Genomic DNA, 25,531 nt, shown 5'->3' on the forward strand with positions numbered 1-25,531 from the left:
TGGAGGTGGAGCTGGTTTGTCCAAATGTCTCTTTTTTGAAGATCGTGCCAAATGTCCAGTTTTTGGATCCTTGGTAAGTGTCTTTTGCAAAGGACCCGGTGTGAATAGTTCTTGCGACACTGGTTGTTCAGTCGGCGCCGACGTTCGAGCCAGACTGCTTTCTAGGCTTGTCTGTGCCGTACTTTTTTGGAACCTCAGATTTTTTGTTCGGTGCGAGACAGGCTTCGGCACGGGAGTGTCGGTGCAGAGGGCCTTATGATGTTTGGTCGGCACCGAGAGGCCGGGTTTCGACACAGAGGGCTTTGGTGCAGAGCTCTGTGTGGAGGTGGAGGCCGATCTTTTCTTCGGTGCCGAAGGGTGTTTTTCGGCACCGCTGGTAGGCTGGCTCGAGCCAGAGCTACCGGAAGGCTTATTAAGCTTCTTTACCGGGCCCGAAGTTGGGGTGTTAGAAGCAGTGTTCTTGGTCTTGCCTAGGCTCGGAGGCGAAGGCGTGACCGAAGCCTTTTTGGGTGTCGGCGCGGGTGTGGGAGGGGGTATAGTACTCACGACCCTCTGCGCCGGGGTGATGTCCTCCACATCTGAGTCGTCGGCTTCGGAAGCACTGACGAGGTAGTCTTCGGTGTGCTGCCGTCCCGGAGCTTCGACGTCGTCCCCGAAGATGTCGACTGGAGCGGAGGTCGAGGAGTGCGCCATGTTGCGTCTGGCCCTTCGATCTCGAATAGTCGATGTAAAAGACTTGTAGGCGGGACATTCTCGAGCCTCGTGTTCAGGGGAGAGGCAGAGGTTGCACGCCTCATGAAGATCGGTGTGGGGGAATTTGGACCCACATCGAGGGCACTTCTTGAAGGGAGGTCTTTCCATCAGCCGAGACCGGAGCCGGGATAGGCCCGAAGGCCGCCGTTGACGACTGGAATTCAAGAAGTGTCGAAGAGAAGGTGATTAAGAAGATTTGTATCTGAAGAATCCCGATGAACGAGGATTTTGCGTCGATCGTTGAACTAGAAAAGTTCGGAACCGGAGCGCGAAGTATTACATCCGAGCCCGATGGCGGAAAAAAAACAATCTGAGGATGAAGCCGAAGCCCATGCGCAATACGAACCAAAGGAGGAGTCACCGACCTCATGACTTCCAAAGACTTTCCAAGAGGAAAAACAAACTGCAAACATCCGGGCCCAACACCAGATGGCGATCTATGCAAAAGTGTGTAATCTGTAAGTACTTGACTGGCAGAGTTAAGGATCTGGGCATAGACTCTGGGGTCTCCCAGGGTCAGGTAGGTACTGTTACACCCTCAGCAGCACAGGGGCAGCCGGGTGCAGAGTGAGTTAGGCCCAATGTTACCCTATGGCGGGCAGGGGGCGCTTGGTTGGTGGCTGCTTGCAGGCAGGCCACGCGGCTGTGGGAGCTGGGCTCCTGGTAACTTACTCAGGGCAAGTGGGGAAGTAGATTAGGATAGATGTTGCACTGCCAGGGGCACTCGGGCGGCTGGGTGCAAGGTGCTTTTGAGCCGTCGGGCGCTCAATGGATTTCAATGGAGAAGCTACAAGACGAACAAAGGCTGCAAGCTCTGGGACGAAGATTCAGCTGCGACCACCATTTCGAGAGATAAGCTGGGAAGCTGTAGGCTAGGTAGGCACCCAGGAGCTGGGCACAGGGGGCTACAGGGCGCCGGGGTGTATTTTCACGTCCGGAAATCTTACCCTCAGCTGGTCGCGGTTGGAGGGGTCCCTGGTTCCGAGGCTGCAGGCATCGTTAAGAGCGTCCAGGTGAGTCCTTGGGTGCTGGATTCGGGGTCACAGTTGCCGGGGGGGGGGGGGGGGGGATCCTCTCGGTCTTTGTCCACAGAGACACAGGCCTGGCGGGTGCAGGAGTCGTGGTTCCTGGTTGGCACCAGGGGTTTGTTACTTGCTTTGAGCAGAACCACTGCTCGTGGGAGTCCCAGTCTTTGTAGATGAGCAAGGCAGTCAGGTCCTCCGGGTTTTTTGAGGTTGCTGACCACTGGAGACGCCGTGTTTTACCAGGAGCCGGTTCGAGGGTCGACAGGTCTGTAGGGCTGGGGCCAAGTCAGTTGGTGTCGTCCTCTTGTTAACAGCTGCACGGCAGGTCTTCTTTATTCTTGTTTCGGAATCTGAGGAAGGAATGTTCAGGGTACCCCTAAATACTAGATTTAGGTGAGTTACAGGTAGGGAAAGGTCAGGGACCACTGGGTCCCTGCCCTGGGGTGGGTACACCCCCTATCCTGCCACTCTCCAGCGGGAGGGGGGCGGGAGCCTAGTCCTGATTGGGTAGGGCTCCTCATCCTCAAGATGGCGAGAGCCTGGAGTTGTGCTTCAAATCGCCTCCCCCACCTGAAGGGTGGGGTTGGCAGAGGCTGGCACCCCCCCCTTTCCTTCCTTGGGGTTTCCGGCCAGTCTTTCCACCAGAGTGGGGTTCAGAACCGGTAGGGGCCAGTTGCTGAGTACAGCAAATGGCCTGGAGAAGCTCACAAAGACGGCATGCCTTTGAAGCTTCCCCTGCCCATCCTGGGGAAGGAGACCTAGCACCTCACCCAGGATGTGCATTGTTGCAGGCCCAGGAGAGCGGATGGCTCTCTACCCAGGGGTCCAGCAACATGTCTGCTGTGTGGCAGCCCATCAGACAAGACGTGGCTTGTAGGTTAGGTTCAGGGGGCATCTCTAAGATGCCCTCTGTCGTGCATTGTACATTAAATCCCACACTGGCATCAGTGCGGGTTTAATGTGTTGAGAAGTTTGATACCAAACATCTCAGTCTTCAGTGTTGCCATCATGGTGCTGTGGAGTTCATGTGGACGATCTCCCAGCACCATATACGCTTAAATGGCAGCACTGCACTTGCAGTGCCCAGGAATGGACCTGGGTACTGTAGGGGCACATGTACCCACACCACTGGCATAGGGCACCCAGCTAGAGGGGTGTGAGAAAGTGGGTTTCTGTTGCAGTAACCCCCCCTTTTTTTTTGCCTAATAGCTGATGCACTTTTCCTTGTTGTGCCCTGGGCTCCTGCCAATCAGGTGCCCAGGGCCTATGTTCCTTCCTTAAAACACACAAACTCCCAATTGGCAAACCCTGGCCACATGTCAGCCCCTGGTAAATGGTACCCTAGGTACCCAGGGCCTTGTGACCAGGGAAGGCCTCTAAGGGCTGCAGCACTCATTGTGCCACCCTTAGAGGCCCTGTACCCTTACACACACACACACTGCCTTTGCAGGCTGAGTGTCTGGGTGCAGGACAAAACAAAGAGTCGACATGGCACACATCTGTGTGCCATGCCCATTACCTATACTGCCAAGGCATATGTCAGCCACCCCTCTGGCTGGGTGCCTTATGCCTATGGTGTGGGCATAGGAGCAGGAGCCCTGTGCCCCTACAGTACCCAGGTCCATTCCTGGGCACTGTAAGTACAGTGCTGCCTTTTACAAGTACATGGTGCTGAGAGCTCGTCAAACACGAACTCCACAGCACCATAATGGCAACACTGAAGACTGGGAAGTTTGGTATCAAACTTCTCAGCACATTAAACCCACACTGATGCCAGTGTGGGATTTAATGTACTAAGCACCCCAGAGGGCATCTTAGAGATGCCCCCTTACAGCTAACCTACAATCCACGTCTGCTCTGAGGCTGCCCAGGCTGCCACACAGCAGACACGTTGCTGGACCCCTGGGTGGGAGAGCCCCTGCTCTCCCGGGCCTGCAACAATGCACATCCTGGGTGAGGTGAGAAATCTCCTCCCCCAGGATGAGCAAAGGGAAGCTTCAAAGGCATGCCGCCAGTTGGAGTTTCCCCAGGCCACTGCAACCCCCCACTCTGGCAGGAAGCTTGGCCGGAAACCCCATACAAGGACAGGGGATGTGCCAGCCTGCCCACCCCACCCCTCAGGTGGGGGAGGCTAGGTGAAGCACATCTCCGAGCTCTCGCCATCTTGAAGATGGGAGGCCCTACCCTATCAGGATTAGGCTACTGCCCTCCTCCCACAGGAGAGAGGCAGGATAGGGGGTGTACCCACCCCAGGACAAGGACCCATTGGTCCCTGGCCTTCACCTACCTGTAACGCCCCTAAATCTAGTATTTAGGGGCCCCCTGAACCTTCCTTCCCCAGATTCCAGATAGAAAACTACAAGAAGAGCAAGAAGAACAAGGACCTGCCCTGCAGCTGCTAAAAAGAGAAGACACCAACTGCTTTGGCCCCAGCCCTACCGGCCTGTCGACTCTCGAACCTGCACCAGCGCGGCATCTCTCGTGGCCAGCAACCTCACCAACCCCGGAGGACCTGGCTACCTGTTGGCTCTAAGCCCCTGGGTCTCCCATGAGTAGAGGCTCTACTCAAGAAACCTATTTTTAACCCTGGGCAGCAGCCCGGAACCGCGGACCCAACACACTCTGCACCAGCCAAGCCTGGCCAGTGCCGGAGTGGACAAAGACCCTGAGGACGACCCCACGGCGACTGTGACCCCGAGTCCGGCACCCAAGGACCCCCCTCGACATTCCGGAAGAAGCCTGCAGCCTCAGAACAGAGTGCCACCCCAACCGCGATCAACCAGAGGGTAAGATTTCCGACATCAAAAGGCACCCCTGCACCCGGCGCCCTGCGGCCCCCTGTGCCCAATCCCGGGGTACCCACCTAACCTACAACTACCCAACTTACCTCTCGAAGTGGTGGTGGCACCTGAAGCATCCTCGTCCCCGAGCCTGCAGCCTTTTTTTCCAAACCGGAACATTCCCATTGAGCGCCCGAAGGCTCAAAAGCACCTTGCACCCAGCCGCCCGAGTGGCCCTGGCAGTGCCCTCTCTACACTAACCTACTTCCCCACTTGCCCTGAGTAAGTGACCAGGAGCCCAGCTCCCACTGCCGCGTGGCTTGCCAGACAGCAGCCACCAACCAAGGCCCCCCTATCCCTCATAGGATAACATTGGGCCTAACTCTCTCTGCACCCGGCCGTCCTGAAACCGCTGAGGGTGAACCAACTGTACCTACCTGACACTGGGGGACCCCCGAGTCCATGCCCGGAATTTCAACTCTACCAGTCGAGTACTTACCCTTAAACCGCTAACTTCGTTTTCCTCATAGGGTAACATTGACTGGCTTTTTCTTCAAAAATCTTCTAAGTGTGAACTTTTCAAAACTGCAAAAATTCACCAAAAATCAGCCAAGTGACAAAAACGAATTTACTCACCTGCTCCTAGGTGAGCCCCCAGTGCTGGATCTTGGTGCCCAGCCCTGACTCTGAAAAGTGTTCACAACTATACTTACCTCTATTTCATTTTTCTCCCATAGGAAACCATTGTCTGCTTTTCTGTGAAATTTCTTCTAAGTGTCTACTTTTGCAAATTTGAAATATTCTTTTAAAATCGTACCATTTCTGCAAACGAAATTACTTACCTGCTTTTGATAAGGACCCCAGTCCTGGGTCTAGGCACCCAGTCCTGGATTACTAAAGTAACGATAAAGTACTCTACCTGCAATTTGAATTTCTTGCCATAGAGATCCATTGAATGTTTTCTGTGAAATATTTTCTAAGTGCTAACTTTTGAAATAGCTAAATATTATTTAAAAATCATTACAGTTATTAAGTCGACTTTCATCACTTGATTCTGAATACTGACCCCAGGCTGGTTCTAGGAGCCAGACCTGGAATTCCAAAAGTAATCTGAAAAGTAATTTATTACAAATAACCTGAATTTACCATTGAGCTCAATGCATTGTTATGTTTAGGAAATAGGATTGTTTATTGCAACCGACTGTGACTGTTTACACAAATTTATTGCCTAAGACAAAAGTATTTATATTCAACCTCTCATTCTGAGAAAGTATATTTTTACTCCCTTTGTGGTTCTAAAAATAAAACAAGCATATATTTTATATATATAAATCATTGGCCTAGAGTTCAGTTATTGAGTGTGTGAAACCATTTGCTGACTGAGTGTGTACAATAAATGCTTTACACTGTCCTCTGGTACTGCCTTACTGCTCGACCAAGCTACCACTTTTGAGAGTAAGGTCATACCTAACTTTGACCTCTATCAGCCTCTGGGGGACTGTGGACTCTGTACACCCTGTACCTATTAGGGAACAGTATATACAGAGCCACTTTCTCACAAGGGGTGGCTGATGTATGCCAGGGCAGTGTGTGTTGTGGGCATGGCAAACACAGATGTGTGCCATGTCGACTATTTGCCAGGTACCCAGGGCAGTGTGTGTGAGTGTGTGTGTGTGTGTGTGTGTGTCAGTCATGGTACAGGACCTCTAAGGGTGGCACAACAAGTGCGGCAGCCCATAAGGGCCTTCTCTGGTCACAAGGCCCTTGGTACCTAGTGTACCATTTACCAGGGGCAGACATGTGGCCAGAGATGCCAAATGGGTTTAGGCTTCAACACACTTTTAGGGAAGGAACATAGGCCCTGGGTACCTGATTGGCAAGAGCCCAGGGCACACGCAGTCAAAGTACATCAGCAATTCAGCAAAACGTGGGGGCATACCATGCAAGAAAGATGGCCCTATTTCACAAATTTTCAAAAGGAAATAGCCATGCTCCCTGAAGGAAGCTGGCAACCATTCTGAACTTTTTGCATTTGACCTACATCGGTCTGGATAAAAAAGGATGGGTATGAACTCCAGCATTTAAACTTTTAGTCAGGATAGGAACAGGAGTAGAATACATTACCTTTTTATCATAAATGAACTAATTATAATGTGGCAACCATAGGAGTATGGCAAAATTCCGCACTGAACAGAAGGTTTGTCTGCAGCTACAAAATACAATAAAACCTGTGCTTCTGAATAGATTTGGGGGGGGGGGGGGGGGGGGGGGGGGGGGAGGGTCTTGCAGCTTGCTTCAACTCAGATATTGCACTAAGATGGGATTTGTTTTTTCACCATGCAAGTAGTTACTGCCTTATTAGACTCACACACTCTAAAACATAATACAGCCAGTTTAGTGAGTCCGGTAATCAAACAGTGATCTTGATGACTTATAGCACTGGCGAGTTTCACAATTTTGTGGTGGTGGGACAGGTCATCGGACCACTCTCACCCATTGGCAAAGCATGAACAATTCCCATTTGTATCTGCATGCTAGGGATTAACCACTACTATAAAAGATAACGCCAGAATGACTACATTGTCAAAACAAACATTCCATTGCAGAAGTGAGAAGGTATAGTCTTAATATCCCTCAAACATCTGTATTTCACAACAGAAGACTTCACGGTATAAGGAAGGCAGGAATCGTGTAAGCCCACCAGTTTAAGGAAATGCGATCTTAGCACCAGCTGTATCTCGGAGCTGCATAGTCTTCTCTAGGCCACTTGGCCGGCATAGGCCTAGTGTTGAATGGGCAATGAAAGCTCCTTTTACACAACCTCCATGGAGATTTTCTAGTCACCTGGGCCTTTTACAGTTTGAGCAGGTCAACTAAGTCTTGAGAAGTGAATCCTGCTCTTCATTCTACAGCAGAGTTCAAATGGTCAAACCACATATCTGGCTGTGGTGTAAATGCACAGTTAGGAAAACACACTTCGCAAAGAGGATTCATAAACCGAGCAATAGAAAACTAAAATTGTAGGCCACATATCAGTCAATGGCCTAAAGGGTACTCTCATCCTCAAAATATCTTATAGGGCTGTCATACTTCTTACTTAAATGGTCAATCAGTTAAATGCTACCGTTAAGTATAGTGAGCCTTTGCGGTCATATCTTGCAATACCTTAACACTCCATTTTAGATCTGGAGTTAAAGTCTTGCACCAATGCTTTATGCCAGTGAATTATCAGCATCAAAACGGATTCTTGCACAAGTTCTGAAAGTCATTTGTTATAAACGATACTCCCGAGACTCCGTAAAAAAGACCATAGCCTCCAAACCTGAACTTTAGTATAAAAAAAAGTTAATTCAGCTGTAGTCCGGTATGCGCCACAGCATTAACATCAAGAGACTTGGTCAGATGGGATTGGCGCTTACAGGTTACAGACATACGGTCCTGGGTGGGAGAATAAATCGTCTTAAATCAGTCTACAACCTTTTCTACACTCTGATGCAAAGCAGCACTTTCATACTTATGGGGACGTGGGGAAGATAAGTAGAAGTTTGAAACCATACCGTTAGAGAAGAGTTTAACTGAAGAAAACCCTGAAAGAAAAAACCTAAAAGAAACCGCATGAGGCTTGACTTAATCAATTCAAGACGGAGGATGTACTTAACCCCTTCCATGCCCATGACGGAACGGTTCCGTCATGAGCATCGGTTGCGCTGTGCTCATGACGGAACCGTTCCGTCATGGCCCCGCCCGCGCTCGAACCCTTCAGCACCGCGGGGGAATTCCCGCCGCGCTGAAGGGGTTAAAAAGGACAAGGTCTTCAATTCACAAAAGAGATACCTTTTTTGGGAGCAGGCATAAGGAGCGAGGCATGTGCAATAAAGTACCTTATTAGCATCACAATACAGTCTATCGGCTTGTATTCTATATAAATGCAGGATATAGAGCTTTAGTAACCAAAGAAACAAAAGCAAGGTTCATGAAGAGGGGACTAAGAGGCACAGCTAAAGCGGTGCATGCTAGACAAACAAGACTACTGAACAATAAACACAAAACAGATAAGAGTGAAAAACACACAACAAACAAATTAAAATAAACTCTTACCTAGATCAAGGTCTGGGGCTTCATCCATTAATCCTGTCAGCCGGGAAAATTAGAAAACCAAAGTGAATAAATGCCACAAATTCCCAATCCACACACTATCTTTTCATGAGTAACAGCCAGTAGCTGGTGTTGGTTGGGCTACATACAAAGCTGAGCTGTGAAAACAGCAGTAGTGGGGGGGGGAAGGGATTTACCTTTAAGTTAATTTTATTGACTCTGGGTGAGGGATTACAAACTTGGCAACCAATACCAACATTTCTTCAGAATATTTCAGAACATGTACTGTTGCCTATCTTAAAACTCTTCAAGAAGTTACACTGGGGATTCAATATGTACAGATTCCCATATTTATACTCTTTGGAAGTTACGCAGGGGGTTGCACATATACAGTTGGCCATTTTAAACTCATTCCAGGACGTTACACTGGGTTGTTTAAGCTGTAACCAAATCCATAGACTGTCCCCACAAATTACAGTAGTAATCCATCGTCTCCCTTTCTTATCTGTGTAAACCAGAGGTTAAACCTCATACCCTTATGTAATGCCGGCATGGCCCACTACAATGTGTACTCGTGTACCTGGCATTCAACAAAACATTTGAGAATAATAATAAAAATAAAAAAAAGTTGTTTTCAGTGACTTTAAACTAACCATGGTAATACTCAAAAACTTACCACCAGGCTTATTGAAGCCAACTCGCTCTCCAGCGCTGCTGGGGGGATAAACGTGAAGAAATGAAGGCCTTTCCCTTTACAGAGCCAGGGGCCGCTCTGAGCCTTTGGGGGGCTCATGGGACACGGCAGTGGCTTTATACATCTCCAAACATTGCATCTCTTTCAGCTCGTCATTATGAGTCTTCTGGGGCGGCGGCTTGCCAATAGTTCTTCTTTACACACATGTACACACAACTTTCTGATATGGTCATTTAAGACATTCTAGATTTACCCATAAAGTGGCATTAAAAGTGCAATACTCGCGGGCCCTGCAGTCTATATCTAACCATACTAAGATTCCTGTAACAAAGTCTTTCAAGGACAACCCCATCCCTCCCACATAGAATTTGAAATCTTGAGCCCACTCGCTGCATTACAGGGAACTAAAAATGTGGCAAAACCATTAACTGGGCCAACTTTTCTGCACCCTTAAGGGACTAATGGCTTCACAGGCCACATAGAACTGATTTAGAAGACCAATCTGCATTCTCTATAGGCAGCAGCTAAAGAGCATATTATGTTGGTGGCACGTAGTTGAAAGGAGATTAAAAAGTTAAAACCACATTTACAAACTTGAAAGCAGTTGGGCATGCAACTAACCAAACATTTAATAGATATGAAGGACGACAGTTTTACGCAGAGAAGGTAGCAAAAGCCAAGTCAGTAAAAATATCAATGAAGAACAAAAAACACAGGGGCAGTGGGGACAGGAAAAAGAAAAAGCATCCCCTTCTCCCGAAGTATTGCACCATTAACACCTAGAGGATTGAGACATGGGGAGGCTACAGTTACCAAGCTGTGAAATCAGCTTTCCCACCCACCAATGATTTTCACATTTATCATATACAGTCAATTACAAAATTGTTACATCTTAAATAGTACACAATTCTCAAATACACCTTCTGTATACTTAGGTCACCAAAACAAGTTCACCAATGTTACAGAATGATTTACATGAAGGAACACCATTTTGTTCTTTTCTTTAGTTTTAGTAAGTGACACTATGTATATTTTCCTCTCCATATGGACACCGTGTCTACTCCCACTTTTCATTATGCTGCCGGCTGAGTACTGAGTATGACCACTTTTTATGTACTGAGGTGTATACAACGCTCTCACTTTGTAACCTGTAGCATATAAATGCGACAAAGCATGTTAAAAAGGATTGCCACATTGAAGAAAACCAATAAAAATAGCAGTAACCATTAATGAACAATGGGCACATTTTTTTCATGTACTGTGCTACTTACCGCCTGCAGATGCTGATAGCCATCACCACAGTAGATTAAGGAGCTTAGTTCTTTTAGCTCGTATGTCGGCCAACTGACTAGAAGGAGCTTATGATTCAATATATTTGGGACATGGGATTAAAAAAAAGTGCAAAAGCACACAACACTTTCAGGGCTGTGGTGATGGCTTCAGAGTCTCAAACTTCAACGCTAGGTCCAAGTAATCAGAGATGTGACCCTGCATATTGCAAGACTATTGAAGCAGGGTTTACTGGCTTGTTTGAAAAAGGATGCAGCTTGACAACTGCATGTTTCACTGCAAGATTCTTTGGACAGATGCTAGGCAGAGTACTCGCACTGCAGCTTTAATTTCGCCAGATTCATCCATCACTACGAACACCCACCCAGTAGACAAGTACAGCAGGACCAAAATTTGGAGCCAAACCAAGAAGCATTACTCTGCATAGCATAAACGTAACATAGGATGGAACATGCACCCCACACAAAATACTTTTACATTTCTACAATGATTTGAGCTGAAAGTGAGAGGAGCGATCGAGGGTGCGCTCTTTAAAATGGATTTCGTAAACTAACAGTCCATATGCGTGGATGGCAAAACAAAATATTAGAAATACATCTGAATACAGAGCAGTACCTGAAAAAAAAATGTTAGACAAGAGTCCATCTTAGCAAGCTGTGGTCTATTCTGCACGCACCATCTACAGTCGTTTTTGGGGCTACAGCAACAGCCTATACACAAACATGTTAATTGCAGGGGTGGATTTTAGGAACTCTGCACCACCAAAAGGAACCTTATTTTTAATCATAGGTGTCAAGAAACCCATTTCTCAAAGGGGAAAGTTATGTACATATTGATCAAGACATGAATAACGTGTGTAATAAACCTTGGGGGCCTACACAGGGTGAGGCTTTAGCTTAAAGTGTGCATGCTCCATCCAGCACCATAACAAACCCAAAGCACTTGCCTGATATCGGAAGCGATCTGCAAAACTGATTTTAATAAATATTACATAGGATGCTAAGCCCATCTTTTACGAATTAGAGGCCAATTTGAAATATCAAAAATATAATGAACGTACGCAATCGTGCAGATCGCTTCCTCCCATTTTAGAAATCTTACTAGTTAATTACGAATCAAGTATTGGAAAAAAAGGATTCTTACCGCATGCCGCCCCTGCTACCACTTTCTCTGCCTCCATCACGACCGCCTCTACCACCATCCCTGCCACCACCACCATCCCTGCCTTCATCTCTTCTTCCTTCATCTCTCCTTCCTTCATCTCTCCTTCCTCCATCTCTTCCACCACCGTCTCTACCATCTCGGTCTCTGCCGCCATCTCTGCCTCCATCTCTACCATCTCGGCCGCCATCACGTCCACCACGGCCTCTGCCACCTCTGCCCATGCCTCCACGATCAAATAGGCTGCGACCACGGCTTCGATTCTCCGACATCCCCATTCCTCTGCTCTCCGACATACCCATACCCCTGCTGTCTCCATGTCCAGAATAACGATCATGGTCCTGCCCATAAGAACTCATGTTGCTGGAATGATCTTGTCGATACCCACCTAGAGTAAAATATTCAGACAGTTAGGATAAAATATTTATAATAGTTAATTCAAGGGATAAACATACTTTGTTTATCCCTTAACAGAAGGAATGTCACAATCCTAGTGCCACATCGCAGAACACTTCAATGAACTAAAAACACTGATGTGTAGTAAGCAGGCGCTCTATATAGTGTACCAAAATGAAGTGAACTGTGCAGAGTCTGTAAGGAATCCATTACAAGTGTACATGAACTTACTTAAACATTCCCAAGGTGCTCCATTTGTGGTAGTGTGTTCGAGCAGCCTTAGACTTCGAGGGGAATGTTAGGCATTTGTTGAACACAGTCAATAAATGAGACGCACTCAATAAGGAAATCAAACAACAATTTGTAAAAAGGAAAAGGTTACTTACTCAGTAAACTTCTGTTCTTGGCATGTAGAGCTGTAAATTCACATGCTTTGCATACTCCTGCCATCTAGTGTTGGGTCTGGATGTTTGTACTTTGTTTTTCTTCGAAGAAGTCTTTCCAGTCACGAGGTACGAGACTCCTTTCGGTGAGTGCGCATAGACATTGTAGGAAAGTGGGTTTCTGTTGCAGTAACACCCCCCCCCACACACACTTTTTGCCTGACTACCAATGCACTTCGACTTGATATGCCCTGGGTCCCTGCCAATAAGGTTCCCAGGGCCGGTGTTCTTTCCCCAAAAGTAACCCAATTAGCATCTCTAGCCATAGGTCAGCCCCTGGTAAATGGTACCACAGGTTTCCAGGGCAGTGTGACCAGGGAAGACCTCTATGGGCTGCAGCACTTATTGCTGCACCCTTAGAGGGCCTGTACCTTTACAAACACACACTCCCTTTGCAGACTGTGTTTTGGTGCAGAACAAAGTGAAGAGTCGACATGATACACATCCCTGTGTGCCATGCCTACCACCCACTGCCCTGGCATAGGTCAGCCACCCCTCTAGCTGGATGGCCTAACCCAGTGGTGAGGGTACAGAGGCATAAGCCCTGTACCCCTACAGTGTCCAAGTCCATTTTTGGACAGTGTAAGTGCAGTGCTGCCATTAAGAGTATAATGTGCTGGGAGCTTGTCATTACGAACTCCACAGCACCATAATGGCTACACTAAAAACTGAGAAGTTTGGCATCAAGCTTCTCAGCACATTAAACCCACACTGATGCCAGTGTGGGATTTTATGACAAATTCACTCAGAGGGCATCTTAGAGATAACCCCCTGAAAAACAACCAGCCTCTGGTTGGTTCCCTGACTGGTACACACCAGCCTGCCACCACAAGACATGATCCTGGACCCCTAGGGTGGGAGGGATTAGTTACTTACCTGTAATCCTAGTTCTCTTCCAGGGGTATCCCCAAAGTCATAAGCATTAGAATATTCCTGTCTTTGCGCGGGACCCCGGAAACACAATCATATATGTGTGATATATATATATACACACACACACACACACACACACACACACACACACACAAAAAGCAGATGCAGCCTTTCATAAGCAGAGCTGAATAATGCTGTAAGGACTCCCCTGTATATAATCAATAATATAACCAATATAAATAATATATCAAAAAACAGGGAACAAACAAAAGCAAATCATGTTTGAACACTGTTTTAATGCTTTGCATCAGCACAAACACCTCAGATAGGACTGAAAGCATTGTCAGCTCACAGGCAGCACTGCAGAAAACCACAGCCTAGAAAGGCTAGAACGCTAACTCTTAGCAACATAGGAAAACTGGCACCGTGCCTTTAAGGCAGCCATGACGCCTAGCTTACCATCATGCCTCAGGGGTGACAGTTAGGTCAGTTCTTTGCGGTGACACAAAGCCATAACACAAAGAGTTGACAATTCCTTTAAAAATAAGGATCCTTTGGAGGCGGGAGGGTTGCTTATGACTTTGATGAGGATACCCCTGGAAGAGAACTAGGATTACAGGTAAGTAACTAATCCTTCTCTTCCAGGGGGATCCTCATCAATAGTCATAAGCACTAGAATAGATAAACGAGCCTCACCTCATCCACTGCGGGCAAAGGAAAGATAATAATTAACAATCAAGCTCAGACAACTAAACTTGATAATTCAGACACTTCTGTTATCTGAACAGATTCCTCAAGGAGGCCTGGCCTACTTGAGTATCCGCCCTGGAGTCAGATTCAAGACAATAATGCTGGTGGGATGGTGCGACATTACAGCAGTACATCGATAACAACAAAATCCCTAGAGGACTGCGAATCCTCATTTTCCCAACGTTTGAGTATTTAAGTGGGGAATTGTCGGGAGAATGGGAACAGAACCTAGAAAGATCCTCACACACCATGATGAAAATATTCATTAAACACGCCAGCGAAAAAGGGCAGAAATTACAGGAAGAGAGGTGGGAGGCGGAGTAGGAAGAGCAGACAGTTACAACATGCGATTACGCTCCAAGAAGAACTAGAAACAGACAGGACGATAGTCCTAGTAGATCGGTCTCGTACTTCCACCACGGGGGACGACACTAGTCCGAACACCATCCATAAGGCTCAGTCGGACCTTCAAATCATCAACTTATCACATAGAGAACTAGATATTAGTGAATGCAATGTTCTTAAAAAGGGATTGGGTTTTTGTCCGACACAATATGGGGATCTAGTCAATGTTAATGTGGACCTATACAAATTCCTCCGCATGCTCAAATTAAAAGTTTTTTTCACAGCAAACAGCAAATGTTGTCTCAAATGTTTTCCATGTTTCTAATGTTGACAGAACTATTGAGGAAATAAGACAGGTGCAAACACTACTGTCTATTGAAAATGATGTAACACCGGATATGCAAAACTATTCTGAATGACCTTGAAATAGCCGAGGATTATAATCGTGATACTGGCCTGAAATGTAGATCCAAATGTACTCCTCGGGGAGGGTACCATCCGAATATAGATACATTTGGGGAAATGATTACTTGTGAGTTACATAAATTAGACACTACTGGCCCATACACACAACGTGACCACAATTTGACCAAACGAGAGGGATGCTTTATACAGATTACAAAAAGATGATACAATTGTAATAAGAGAAGCAGACAAGGGGGGGAAACGTGGTCATTATGGACATGAATGACTACATGGGGGAGATTGGCCGCCAACTGGGGGGATCACCAGTGTTATGAGCTTATCAACCACAACCCCATTCATGACTTACGTAACACTATCAATGGGCGACTTACTGAATGGAGGAATGAATGCCTCCTGACTGATAATGAATTTAAATATCTGTAGGTCCATCAGGCACGTTTCCCTTGTATTTACGTCTTGCCCAAAGTCCACAAGGGAGGGAGATTCCCCCCCAGGTAGACCTATCATCTCTGGGGTTGGGTCACCAACTGAAAGAATATTAGAATTTGTGGACCTTACTTTGCAGAAGCATGTTGCTAACCTTCCCTCTTACCTTAAAGACAGCAAGGATATTTTGGTCAAATTTGATGAATTCTTGTGGTCTGATGATCTTATGTTCGTCACACTTGACGTTGTGAGCCTATATACATGCATCCGTAAGGAATTTGGCATGCGGGCAGTCCGCCATTACCTTGACAAAGAAGGGGCGGACCACTATTCCTATAATCTCATGATTATGGAGATGATTGATCTCATTTTGACAAATAATTTTTTCAAACAGGACGAGAGATGGTACCATCAGTTACAGGGTACAGCTATGGGATCCAGGTTTGCTCCCTCTTATTCCGGGCTCTTTATGGGCTGGTACGAGAGGGAGCATGCCTGGAACAAAAATGCCTCCCCCTGGACTAAATACATCGTGTTCTGGGGGAGGTACATAGACGATATTGTTTGTCTATGGTCTGGGTCTGAGATCCAACTGAGGGAATATTTAGCGTATCTTAATGATAATTGCTTCAATGTACAACTTACAATGGTTTGCAACAGAGAAAACATTGATTTTCTTGACATACATTTCTACATAAAGGAGGGCCAGATACATAGCACTTTGTTCAGGAAACAGCATGCAATAGCATTTTGCGTGCCTCTAGTGCACATGCCAACTCAGTTATTTCCAATATCCCGTATGGGGAGATGGTTAGGACAAGACGCATATGCAGTGAAGAGACCAAATTTAGGGAGAATGTTAAAGATATCAAACAGCGTTTTGAACGTAGGGGTTATGATCCGATAACTCTTAATAAAGCAGAACGCAGAGTCTTGGAGCTTCCTAGACCACAGACCCTAATGCAGGCCGGAACGAGGGCCAAGTATGGAAGCAAAGAAAGGGTCTGTTTCTTCACGGATTATACTGCACATAGCAACAGAATTTTTAAGGCATTCAGTAAACATTGGCATCTCCTGTTGGATATTCCCAAACTGCGCCCCCTTATTAGTACTAAACCCTCTCTAGTATACAGAAGGGGACGCACACTCAGGAGTGCACTATGTCCAAGCTATGTGGTTACCCAGAAAACCTTGAACACCTGGCTACCAACACCACCTACAGGTTTTTATACATGCACTTCCTGCAATATATGCCCCTTTGGACGCAATAAATGTAAAGAATTCAGCCACAACACTGACAGGGTATATCGAATTGGGCATTTTATTAATTGCAATACCAAGTACGTGGTCTACACGCTTGAGTGCCCTTGTGGGAAAATTAATGTTGGGAGCACAGTGCGATGTCTGAAGACACGCATTCAGGAACATCGACGTGCTCTTATCAATAATGACACACGTTATCCCATGACTGACCATTATAACACAGCACATATGGGAGACAAGTCCTTCTTATTCTATAGGATTGACCATATTCCCCTGAACAAACGGGGTGGCAATCGGGACCTGACTTTGAGACAAACAGAATCTAAATGGATATGTAGATTACGGTCTGTAGATAAAGGACACAACTCCGACCATGATTTCCATTATTTCTTAACATAGTATATCTTGCCCAGGTCCGGTGATGCTAGTAACAGATTTTATAGTACCTTCCTGCTCGAAATGGGGACCCATTTGGGGTAGGTTATTACTGATGGTTTCACAGCATATTACCTTACACAACTGGTGCTCGGGCCACTATAAATTCTCTAGGGATGCGTTTTGGGTTGAATATCATATGTGGCTTCATACCACAGTGCCCCTTACATCCACGGTTTGGGCCACAATGACATAGGAACATTTTTAAGAAATATACAATGTACTTATATTTCAGTGTCACCACGGATATCATTCTCCCATATGGTATAAATTCCCTGCTTATGTGGCCATTTACACAGTTGTTATCCTGCTGTGTAACTTTTCAGGTCGTATGGTCCAAAGAACACTTTTCTAAGCATTCAGTCCTTTTACCGCATCCACAGTGACACGAGGTGCTGTTTTCAGCCATGTGTGCATTCGTTTTTTATAAATAAAATATTTCTATATTCTTTTCCATTTTCCCCCATTAGATATCATAGCTGTTTCCCACGGGTCCGTATTGCACTATTGTTTTTGTGCTGTGTGTTTTTTGACCAGATTGCTTGCGTTGTCACTTTAAGTGTAGCCTTGCCTGGTAAGATATATCCTTAATACCGTGCTCGTTTTTGTTACTTCCTCTGAAATAAAGTAAGTCTGTAGAGTTTGCATTGCAATTTACTACATCGACTTTTTCACAAATGTTCAAAATACGGTAGGGGGTATTTTCCCCATCGACTGTTTTCAAACTTAAATATGAGTCCCTTTTCGATTGCTATTTTTTGACCCCAGGGTTCCCATGGAGATGGGAGATGCGGCCGAGTGATTCACGTTGATCCACGTCCCAATGGTGGGATTGACGTACACCGGCACCCTCACTTCCGCCTTGCGTTTAAATAATGGCGCATTCGCTCATTTGGTGGACGTGATTATACACCCGTTGGTGTTGAGGAAGGAGCGCGGACGGTCGCAGGCTCGCAGTAAGCGGATTCTCGGTGTTATCGTCTTGATTGAGTCTGCTTCATAGATACGGCATTTATCGGCACACTAATATGACTTTGCCTGTTTGACTCCACTGTGCAGATGAGTCACTTTAAATGACATTTACTCATTTATGTACATCGGATGCCCTGAATTACTATTATCTATAGGTTATATGAAAGGCGGGCTCTTGCCCTGTTGTCCATTTAGGGCTACATCTATATACGGATGTGAGAAAGTGGCTCTGTATATACTGTTCCCTAATAGGTACAGGGTGTACAGAGTCCACAGTCCCCCAGAGGCTGATAGAGGTCAAAGTGAGGTATGACCTTACTCTCAAAAAGTGGTAGCTTGGTCGAGCAGTAAGGCAGTACCAGAGGACAGTGTAAAGCATTTATTGTACACACTCAGTCAGCAAATGGTTTCACACACTCAATAACTGAACTCTAGGCCAATGATTTGTATATATAAAATATATGCTTGTTTTATTTTTAGAACCACAAAGGGGGTACAAATATACTTTCTCAGAATGAGAGGTTGAATATAAATACTTTTGTTTCAAGCAATAAATGTGTAAACAGTCACAGTTGGTTGCAATAAACAATCCTATTTCCTAAACATACAATGCATTGAGCTCAATGGTAAATTCAGGTTATTTGTGATAAATTACTTTTTAGATTACTTTTGGAATTCCAGGTCTGGATCCTAGAACCAGCCTGGGGTCAGTATTCAGAATCAAGTGATGAGAGTCGACTTAATAACTGTAATGATTTTTAAATAATATTTAGCTATTTCAAAAGTTAGCACTTAGAAAATATTTCACAGAAAACATTCAATGGATCTCTATGGCAAGAAATTCAAATTGCAGGTAGAGTACTTTATCGTTACTTTAGTAATCCAGGACTGGGTGCCTAGACCCAGGACTGGGGTCCTTATCAAAAGCAGGTAAGTAATTTCGTTTGCAGAAATGGTACGATTTTAAAAGAATATTTCAAATTTGCAAAAGTAGACACTTAGAAGAAATTCCACAGAAAAGCAGACAATGGTTTCCTATGGGAGAAAAATGAGTTAGAAGTAAGTATAGTTGTGAACACTTTTCAGAGTCAGGGCTGGGCACCAAGATCCAGCACTGGGAGCTCACCTAAGAGCAGGTGAGTAAATTCGTTTTTGTCACTTGGCTGATTTTTAGTGAATATTTGCAGTTTTGAAAAGTTCACACTTAGAAGATTTTTCAAGAAAAAGCCAGTCAATGTTACCCTATGAGGAAAATGAAGTTAGCGGTTTAAGGGTAAGTACTCGACTGGCAGAGTTGAAATTCCGGGCATAGACTCAGGGGTCCCCCAGTGTCAGGTAGGTACAGTTGGTTCACCCTCAGCGGTTTCAGGACGGCCGGGTGCAGAGTGAGTTAGGCCCAATGTTATCCTATGAGGGATAGGGGGGCCTTGGTTGGTGGCTGCTGTCTGGCAAGCCACGCGTCTGTGGGAGCTGGGCTCCTGGTCACTTACTCAGGGCAAGTGGGGAAGTAAGTTAGTGTAGAGAGTGCACGGCCAGGGCCACTCAGGCGGCTGGGTGCAGGGTGCTTTTGAGCCTTCGGGCGCTCAATGGAAGTCAATGGGAATGTTCCGGTTTGGAAAAAGGCTGCAGGCTCGGGGACGAGGATGTTTCCGGTGCCACCACCACTTCGAGGGGTAAGTTGGGTAGTTGTAGGTTAGGTGGGTACCCCGGGATTGGGCACAGGGGGCCGCAGGGCGCCGGGTGCAGGGGTGCCTTTTGACGTCGGGAATCTTACCCTCTGGTTGATCGCGGCTGGGGTGGCACTCGGTTCTGAGGCTGCAGGCTTCGTCCAGGATGTCGAGGGGGGTCCTTGGGTGCCGGACTCGGGGTCACAGTCGCCGTGGGGTCGTCCTCAGGGTCTTTGTCCACTCCGGCACTGGCCAGGCTTGGCTGGTGCAGAGTGTGTTGGGTCCGCGGTTCCGGGCTGCTGCCAGGAGTTAGGAATAGGTTTCTCGAGTAGAGCCTCTACTCATGGGAGTCCCAGGGAATCAGAGGTCAAAGGTAGCCAGGTCCTCCGGGGTTTTTGAGGTTGCTGGCCACAAGAGATGCCGCGCTGGAGCAGGAGCAGGTTCGAGGGTCGACAGGCCGGTAGGGCTGGGGCCAAAGCAGTTGGTGTCTTCCTCTTTTTAGCAGCTGCAGGGCAGGTCTTTTTTCTTCTTGCTCTTCTTGTAGGTTTCTATCTGGAATCTGGGGAAGGAAGGTTCAGGGGGCCCCTAAATACTAGATTTAGGGGCGTTACAGGTAGGTGAAGGCCAGGGACCAATGGGTCCTTGTCCTGGGGTGGGTACACCCCCTATCCTGCCTCTCTCCTGTGGGAGGAGGGCAGTAGCCTAATCCTGATAGGGTAGGGCCTCCCATCTTCAAGATGGCGAGAGCCCGGAGATGTGCTTCACCTCGCCTCCCCCACCTGAGGGGTGGGGTGGGCAGGCTGGCACATCCCCTGTCCTTGTATGGGGTTTCCGGCCAAGCTTCCTGCCAGAGTGGGGGGTTGCAGTGGCCTGGGGAAACTCCAACTGGCGGCATGCCTTTGAAGCTTCCCTTTGCTCATCCTGGGGGAGGAGATTTCTCACCTCACCCAGGATGTGCATTGTTGCAGGCCCGGGAGAGCAGGGGCTCTCCCACCCAGGGGTCCAGCAACGTGTCTGCTGTGTGGCAGCCTGGGCAGCCTCAGAGCAGACGTGGATTGTAGGTTAGCTGTAAGGGGGCATCTCTAAGATGCCCTCTGGGGTGCTTAGTACATTAAATCCCACACTGGCATCAGTGTGGGTTTAATGTGCTGAGAAGTTTGATACCAAACTTCCCAGTCTTCAGTGTTGCCCTTATGGTGCTGTGGAGTTCGTGTTTGACGAGCTCTCAGCACCATGTACTTGTAAAAGGCAGCACTGTACTTACAGTGCCCAGGAATGGACCTGGGTACTGTAGGGGCACAGGGCTCCTGCTCCTGTGCCCACACCATAGGCATAAGGCACCCAGCCAGAGGGGTGGCTGACATATGCCTTGGCAGTATAGGTAATGGGCATGGCACACAGAGATGTGTGCCATGTCGACTCTTTGTTTTGTCCTGCACCCAGACACTCAGCCTGCAAAGGCAGTGTGTGTGTGTAAGGGTACAGGGCCTCTAAGGGTGGCACAATGAGTGCTGCAGCCCTTAGAGGCCTTCCCTGGTCACAAGGCCCTGGGTACCTAGGGTACCATTTACCAGGGGCTGACATGTGGCCAGGGTTTGCCAATTGGGAGTTTTGTGTGTTTTAAGGAAGGAACATAGGCCCTGGGCACCTGATTGGCAGGAGCCCAGGGCACAACAAGGGAAAGTGCATCAGCTATTAGGCAAAAAAAAGGGGGGGTTACTGCAACAGAAACCCACTTTCTCACACAAGCCCCCCCCAGCCCAAAGGCCAGGAGACTTCTGCCAAAGCTGGGAGAGTCTACCTAGTCTTTCAGGCGAGGAAGAGTTGGGGAAGTGGTTTGAAAGTTGCAGGGCCTACTCTGCCTTACATCCTTCTGCCTAGGTCAGTCCCTTTGGGGAGCTGGCCTGTCTTATTAGTTTCAGGACCTAACTCCCAAGGCTTCTCTCCTTGTCTTTTACTGTCCTGGTCCCATCTTTCTATTTTGGGTTTAGAGGTGTATACCTCGGTAGTTTCTAACCTAGCCAGGGCTAGGCCCAGCTTACCCACAGAGGCTACCCACAGCTTGAGCAACCCCACCATGACCAATAAGGTCAGGGGGCCTGACTTGCTATTTGGCAGGGGGTTAGGCCACCATGCCAAGGATAGGGCTGCCATGAAGGCTAACACCCAGCAGAGGCTGCTGACAGCTGTCAGTGCCCAGTACCATACCTTTAGCTCCTGACTGGCAAGTGAGGGGGCTATTTTATAGTTCTCTTTGGGTCCTGGCTGTTGGTCTGTTTGAGGATAGGGGGTCCCTACTCTTGGTAGGGAACACCCCTCCTCTACCCCTTGTTCTGCCACCTGAGGAGCCACTAATTCAGGCTGGACAGTTGCCTGACTAGTCAGGTCTTGCTGTTGGCTAGGGGGGGCTTTACCAGTGCCATTGTGGGAGTTTTCCCTTACTGGGATAGAATCTCCCTGGCTCTCTGGAACTGTGGCTAACAGTTGCCCACCTTTCCTACCCTGTCTCTTCTCACTCTTTTGGGACTCAGCTGCACTGACTGCAGGTTGAGCCCCCACAGGTTCTTTGGGCGAGGCCTGGCATTGGGCCAGCACCTCTCTTTGGCTCAGTTCCACATCTAAGTGATCATTCCCCAAGAGACAATCAAGGGGGAGGTTTTTACTGACTATCACTTTCCTCCATCTAAGGGACCCAGCTGTGGCTAGGGGCACGATAGCCACAGGCCTAACAGTGACTCCCCCTGGGACAGTTCTTACCCTTCTTGTTTCCCCTGAGACATATTGGTGTGGGAATACCAACCTGTCATGTACCACAGTGTGACTGGCACAGGTATCTCTCAGGGCAGTGGCTGGGATTCCATTCACCAGTAGGTGGTGGAAGTGTCTACTTCCTTCTGGGATCTCCAGCTTGCTTCTTGGGCCCATTCCCCAGTTGAAAGCTAGGAGGACTTCCTCATCTGAGGACCCTCCCTCCCAAGCTACACTGGCAACCCCCGGGGCTACACTAGTCACCCCTGGAGCTGTACTAGGAACCTTATTTTTAGGACAGCTAGAGTCCTGGGTGTGGTGTCCAGCCTTCTGACAGTTGAAACACCATATTCTGTTGGGATCCCAATTCTTACCTTGGTACCCTGGTTTAGTTTGTGAGGTGTCTTTGGGCCCACCCTCCTGGTCAGGTTTTTGGGGGGCTACCTGGGACTCCTTTCTTTTATCCACAAGGGGTTCACTCTCTTTCTTCTGGGGAGGTTTTGTGACCCCTTGGTTCTGGTCCCTCCCAGTGAACGTCCTAGTCACCCTAGTCTTGACCCAGTGGTCTGCTCTTTTTCCCAATTCTTGGGGGGATTTTAGACCTAGGTCTACCAAATGCTGATGCAACTTTTCATTTGTGCAGTTACTCAAAATATGTTCCTTCATGAATAAATTGTACAATCCAGTAAAATCCTGCACACCATGTCCAGCTAACCAACCATCCAGTGTCTTCACTGAGAAATCTACAAAATCAATCCAGGACTGGGTCTGGGTTTTGTGAGCCCCCCTGAATCTAATTCTATACTCCTCAGTGGTGCATCCAAATCCCTCAATCAGAGCTTTCTTCATGAGGTCATAGGATCCTGCTTCTGGCCCAGAGAGAGTCAGAAGCCTGTCCCTGCAGTTACCAGAGAACAGTTCCCACAGGAGTGCCCCCCAGAGAGGTTTCTTTACTTTCCTGATATCACAAGCCCTCTCAAAGGCTGTGAACCATTTGGTGATATCATCACCTTCCTCAAATTTAGGGACAATCCCTTTGGGGATTTTAAGGTCAGAAGTTTCCTCCCTATCCTTGTTTTTATTATTGCTGCCACCATTGATGGGTGCTAAACCCATCTCTCTCCTTTCCTTTTCTAGAGCCAGGAGCCTGGACTCTAGATCTATTCTTTTGGCCAGCCTCATAAGGCTGTCCTCTTCACTGGGGGGACCCCCAGTGTTGTCTCTGGGACCAGAGCCATCTGTGTGGTCTCTAGGTGCCCAGATGCTATGTCTTGAGTTGGAGGGTATGGGTGCCATCTCCTCCCTAGGGAATAGTATGGGGAGGTTGCTGTCCTCCTCCCCTGTTTCCCTTTCCTCATCTGACTGGCCATCACCATGTTCAGATGGGTGGTCTTTAGCATACTCAGCCAGGAGCTCCTGGAGCCCTTGTTTGGTTGGATGCTGACCCATTTGTAAATTTTTGAGTTTACATAAGGACCTCAATTCCTTGAAAGACAAGTGTAAGTAAGGTGTGAGGTCGAGCTCCTCCACCAGGTCCATGTTATTATTATCACTAATAGCTGGGTTTGTTTGAGACATTCTAACCTGACAGTTCTAACCCTCTACCCTGACTATAGTGACTTTTATTTTTCTAAAATTCTAATGGGACTTAAGCAAGGCCCTAGCAAGACTTTTAGTAATTTTGGAAAAATCAATCAGAATTCTAAAGGCAATTTTTAAGAGTTCTGTCGTGTGATCAGATGGTAACCAAGTAGTCCAACAAATGCAAGTTTGTATCCCACCGCTGATCCACCAATGTGAGAAAGTGGCTCTGTATATACTGTTCCCTAATAGGTACAGGGTGTACAGAGTCCACAGTCCCCCAGAGGCTGATAGAGGTCAAAGTGAGGTATGACCTTACTCTCAAAAAGTGGTAGCTTGGTCGAGCAGTAAGGCAGTACCAGAGGACAGTGTAAAGCATTTATTGTACACACTCAGTCAGCAAATGGTTTCACACACTCAATAACTGAACTCTAGGCCAATGATTTGTATATATAAAATATATGCTTGTTTTATTTTTAGAACCACAAAGGGGGTAAAAATATACTTTCTCAGAATGAGAGGTTGAATATAAATACTTTTGTTTCAAGCAATAAATGTGTAAACAGTCACAGTTGGTTGCAATAAACAATCCTATTTCCTAAACATACAATGCATTGAGCTCAATGGTAAATTCAGGTTATTTGTGATAAATTACTTTTTAGATTACTTTTGGAATTCCAGGTCTGGATCCTAGAACCAGCCTGGGGTCAGTATTCAGAATCAAGTGATGAGAGTCGACTTAATAACTGTAATGATTTTTAAATAATATTTAGCTATTTCAAAAGTTAGCACTTAGAAAATATTTCACAGAAAACATTCAATGGATCTCTATGGCAAGAAATTCAAATTGCAGGTAGAGTACTTTATCGTTACTTTAGTAATCCAGGACTGGGTGCCTAGACCCAGGACTGGGGTCCTTATCAAAAGCAGGTAAGTAATTTCGTTTGCAGAAATGGTACGATTTTAAAAGAATATTTCAAATTTGCAAAAGTAGACACTTAGAAGAAATTCCACAGAAAAGCAGACAATGGTTTCCTATGGGAGAAAAATGAGTTAGAAGTAAGTATAGTTGTGAACACTTTTCAGAGTCAGGGCTGGGCACCAAGATCCAGCACTGGGAGCTCACCTAAGAGCAGGTGAGTAAATTCGTTTTTGTCACTTGGCTGATTTTTAGTGAATATTTGCAGTTTTGAAAAGTTCACACTTAGAAGATTTTTCAAGAAAAAGCCAGTCAATGTTACCCTATGAGGAAAATGAAGTTAGCGGTTTAAGGGTAAGTACTCGACTGGCAGAGTTGAAATTCCGGGCATAGACTCAGGGGTCCCCCAGTGTCAGGTAGGTACAGTTGGTTCACCCTCAGCGGTTTCAGGACGGCCGGGTGCAGAGTGAGTTAGGCCCAATGTTATCC

The 25,531-nt window shown here is 47.0% G+C and overlaps 1 protein-coding gene across 2 annotated transcripts in view; it reads right to left on the reverse strand.

The window, feature by feature from the left end:
• EWSR1 (EWS RNA binding protein 1) overlaps window positions 1–25,531 on the reverse strand; it is a 510,501-nt gene that overhangs the window by 250,762 nt on the left and 234,208 nt on the right. Inside the window, exons 8-10 of one of the 2 annotated variants that reach the window (XM_085634473.1) lie at window positions 11,781–12,186; window positions 9,330–9,367; window positions 8,657–8,689 (exon numbers count right to left, since the gene is read on the reverse strand). In XM_085634473.1, coding sequence (XP_085490599.1) covers window positions 8,657–8,689; window positions 9,330–9,367; window positions 11,781–12,186 — 477 coding nt within the window. The remainder of the gene's footprint in view (window positions 1–8,656; window positions 8,690–9,329; window positions 9,368–11,780; window positions 12,187–25,531) is intronic. The other variant, XM_085634474.1, reaches the window with a different exon arrangement.

The sequence above is a fragment of the Triturus cristatus genome, chromosome 11 (genome assembly GCF_964204655.1).
Source record: "Triturus cristatus chromosome 11, aTriCri1.1, whole genome shotgun sequence".
NCBI lineage: Eukaryota > Metazoa > Chordata > Amphibia > Caudata > Salamandridae > Triturus > Triturus cristatus.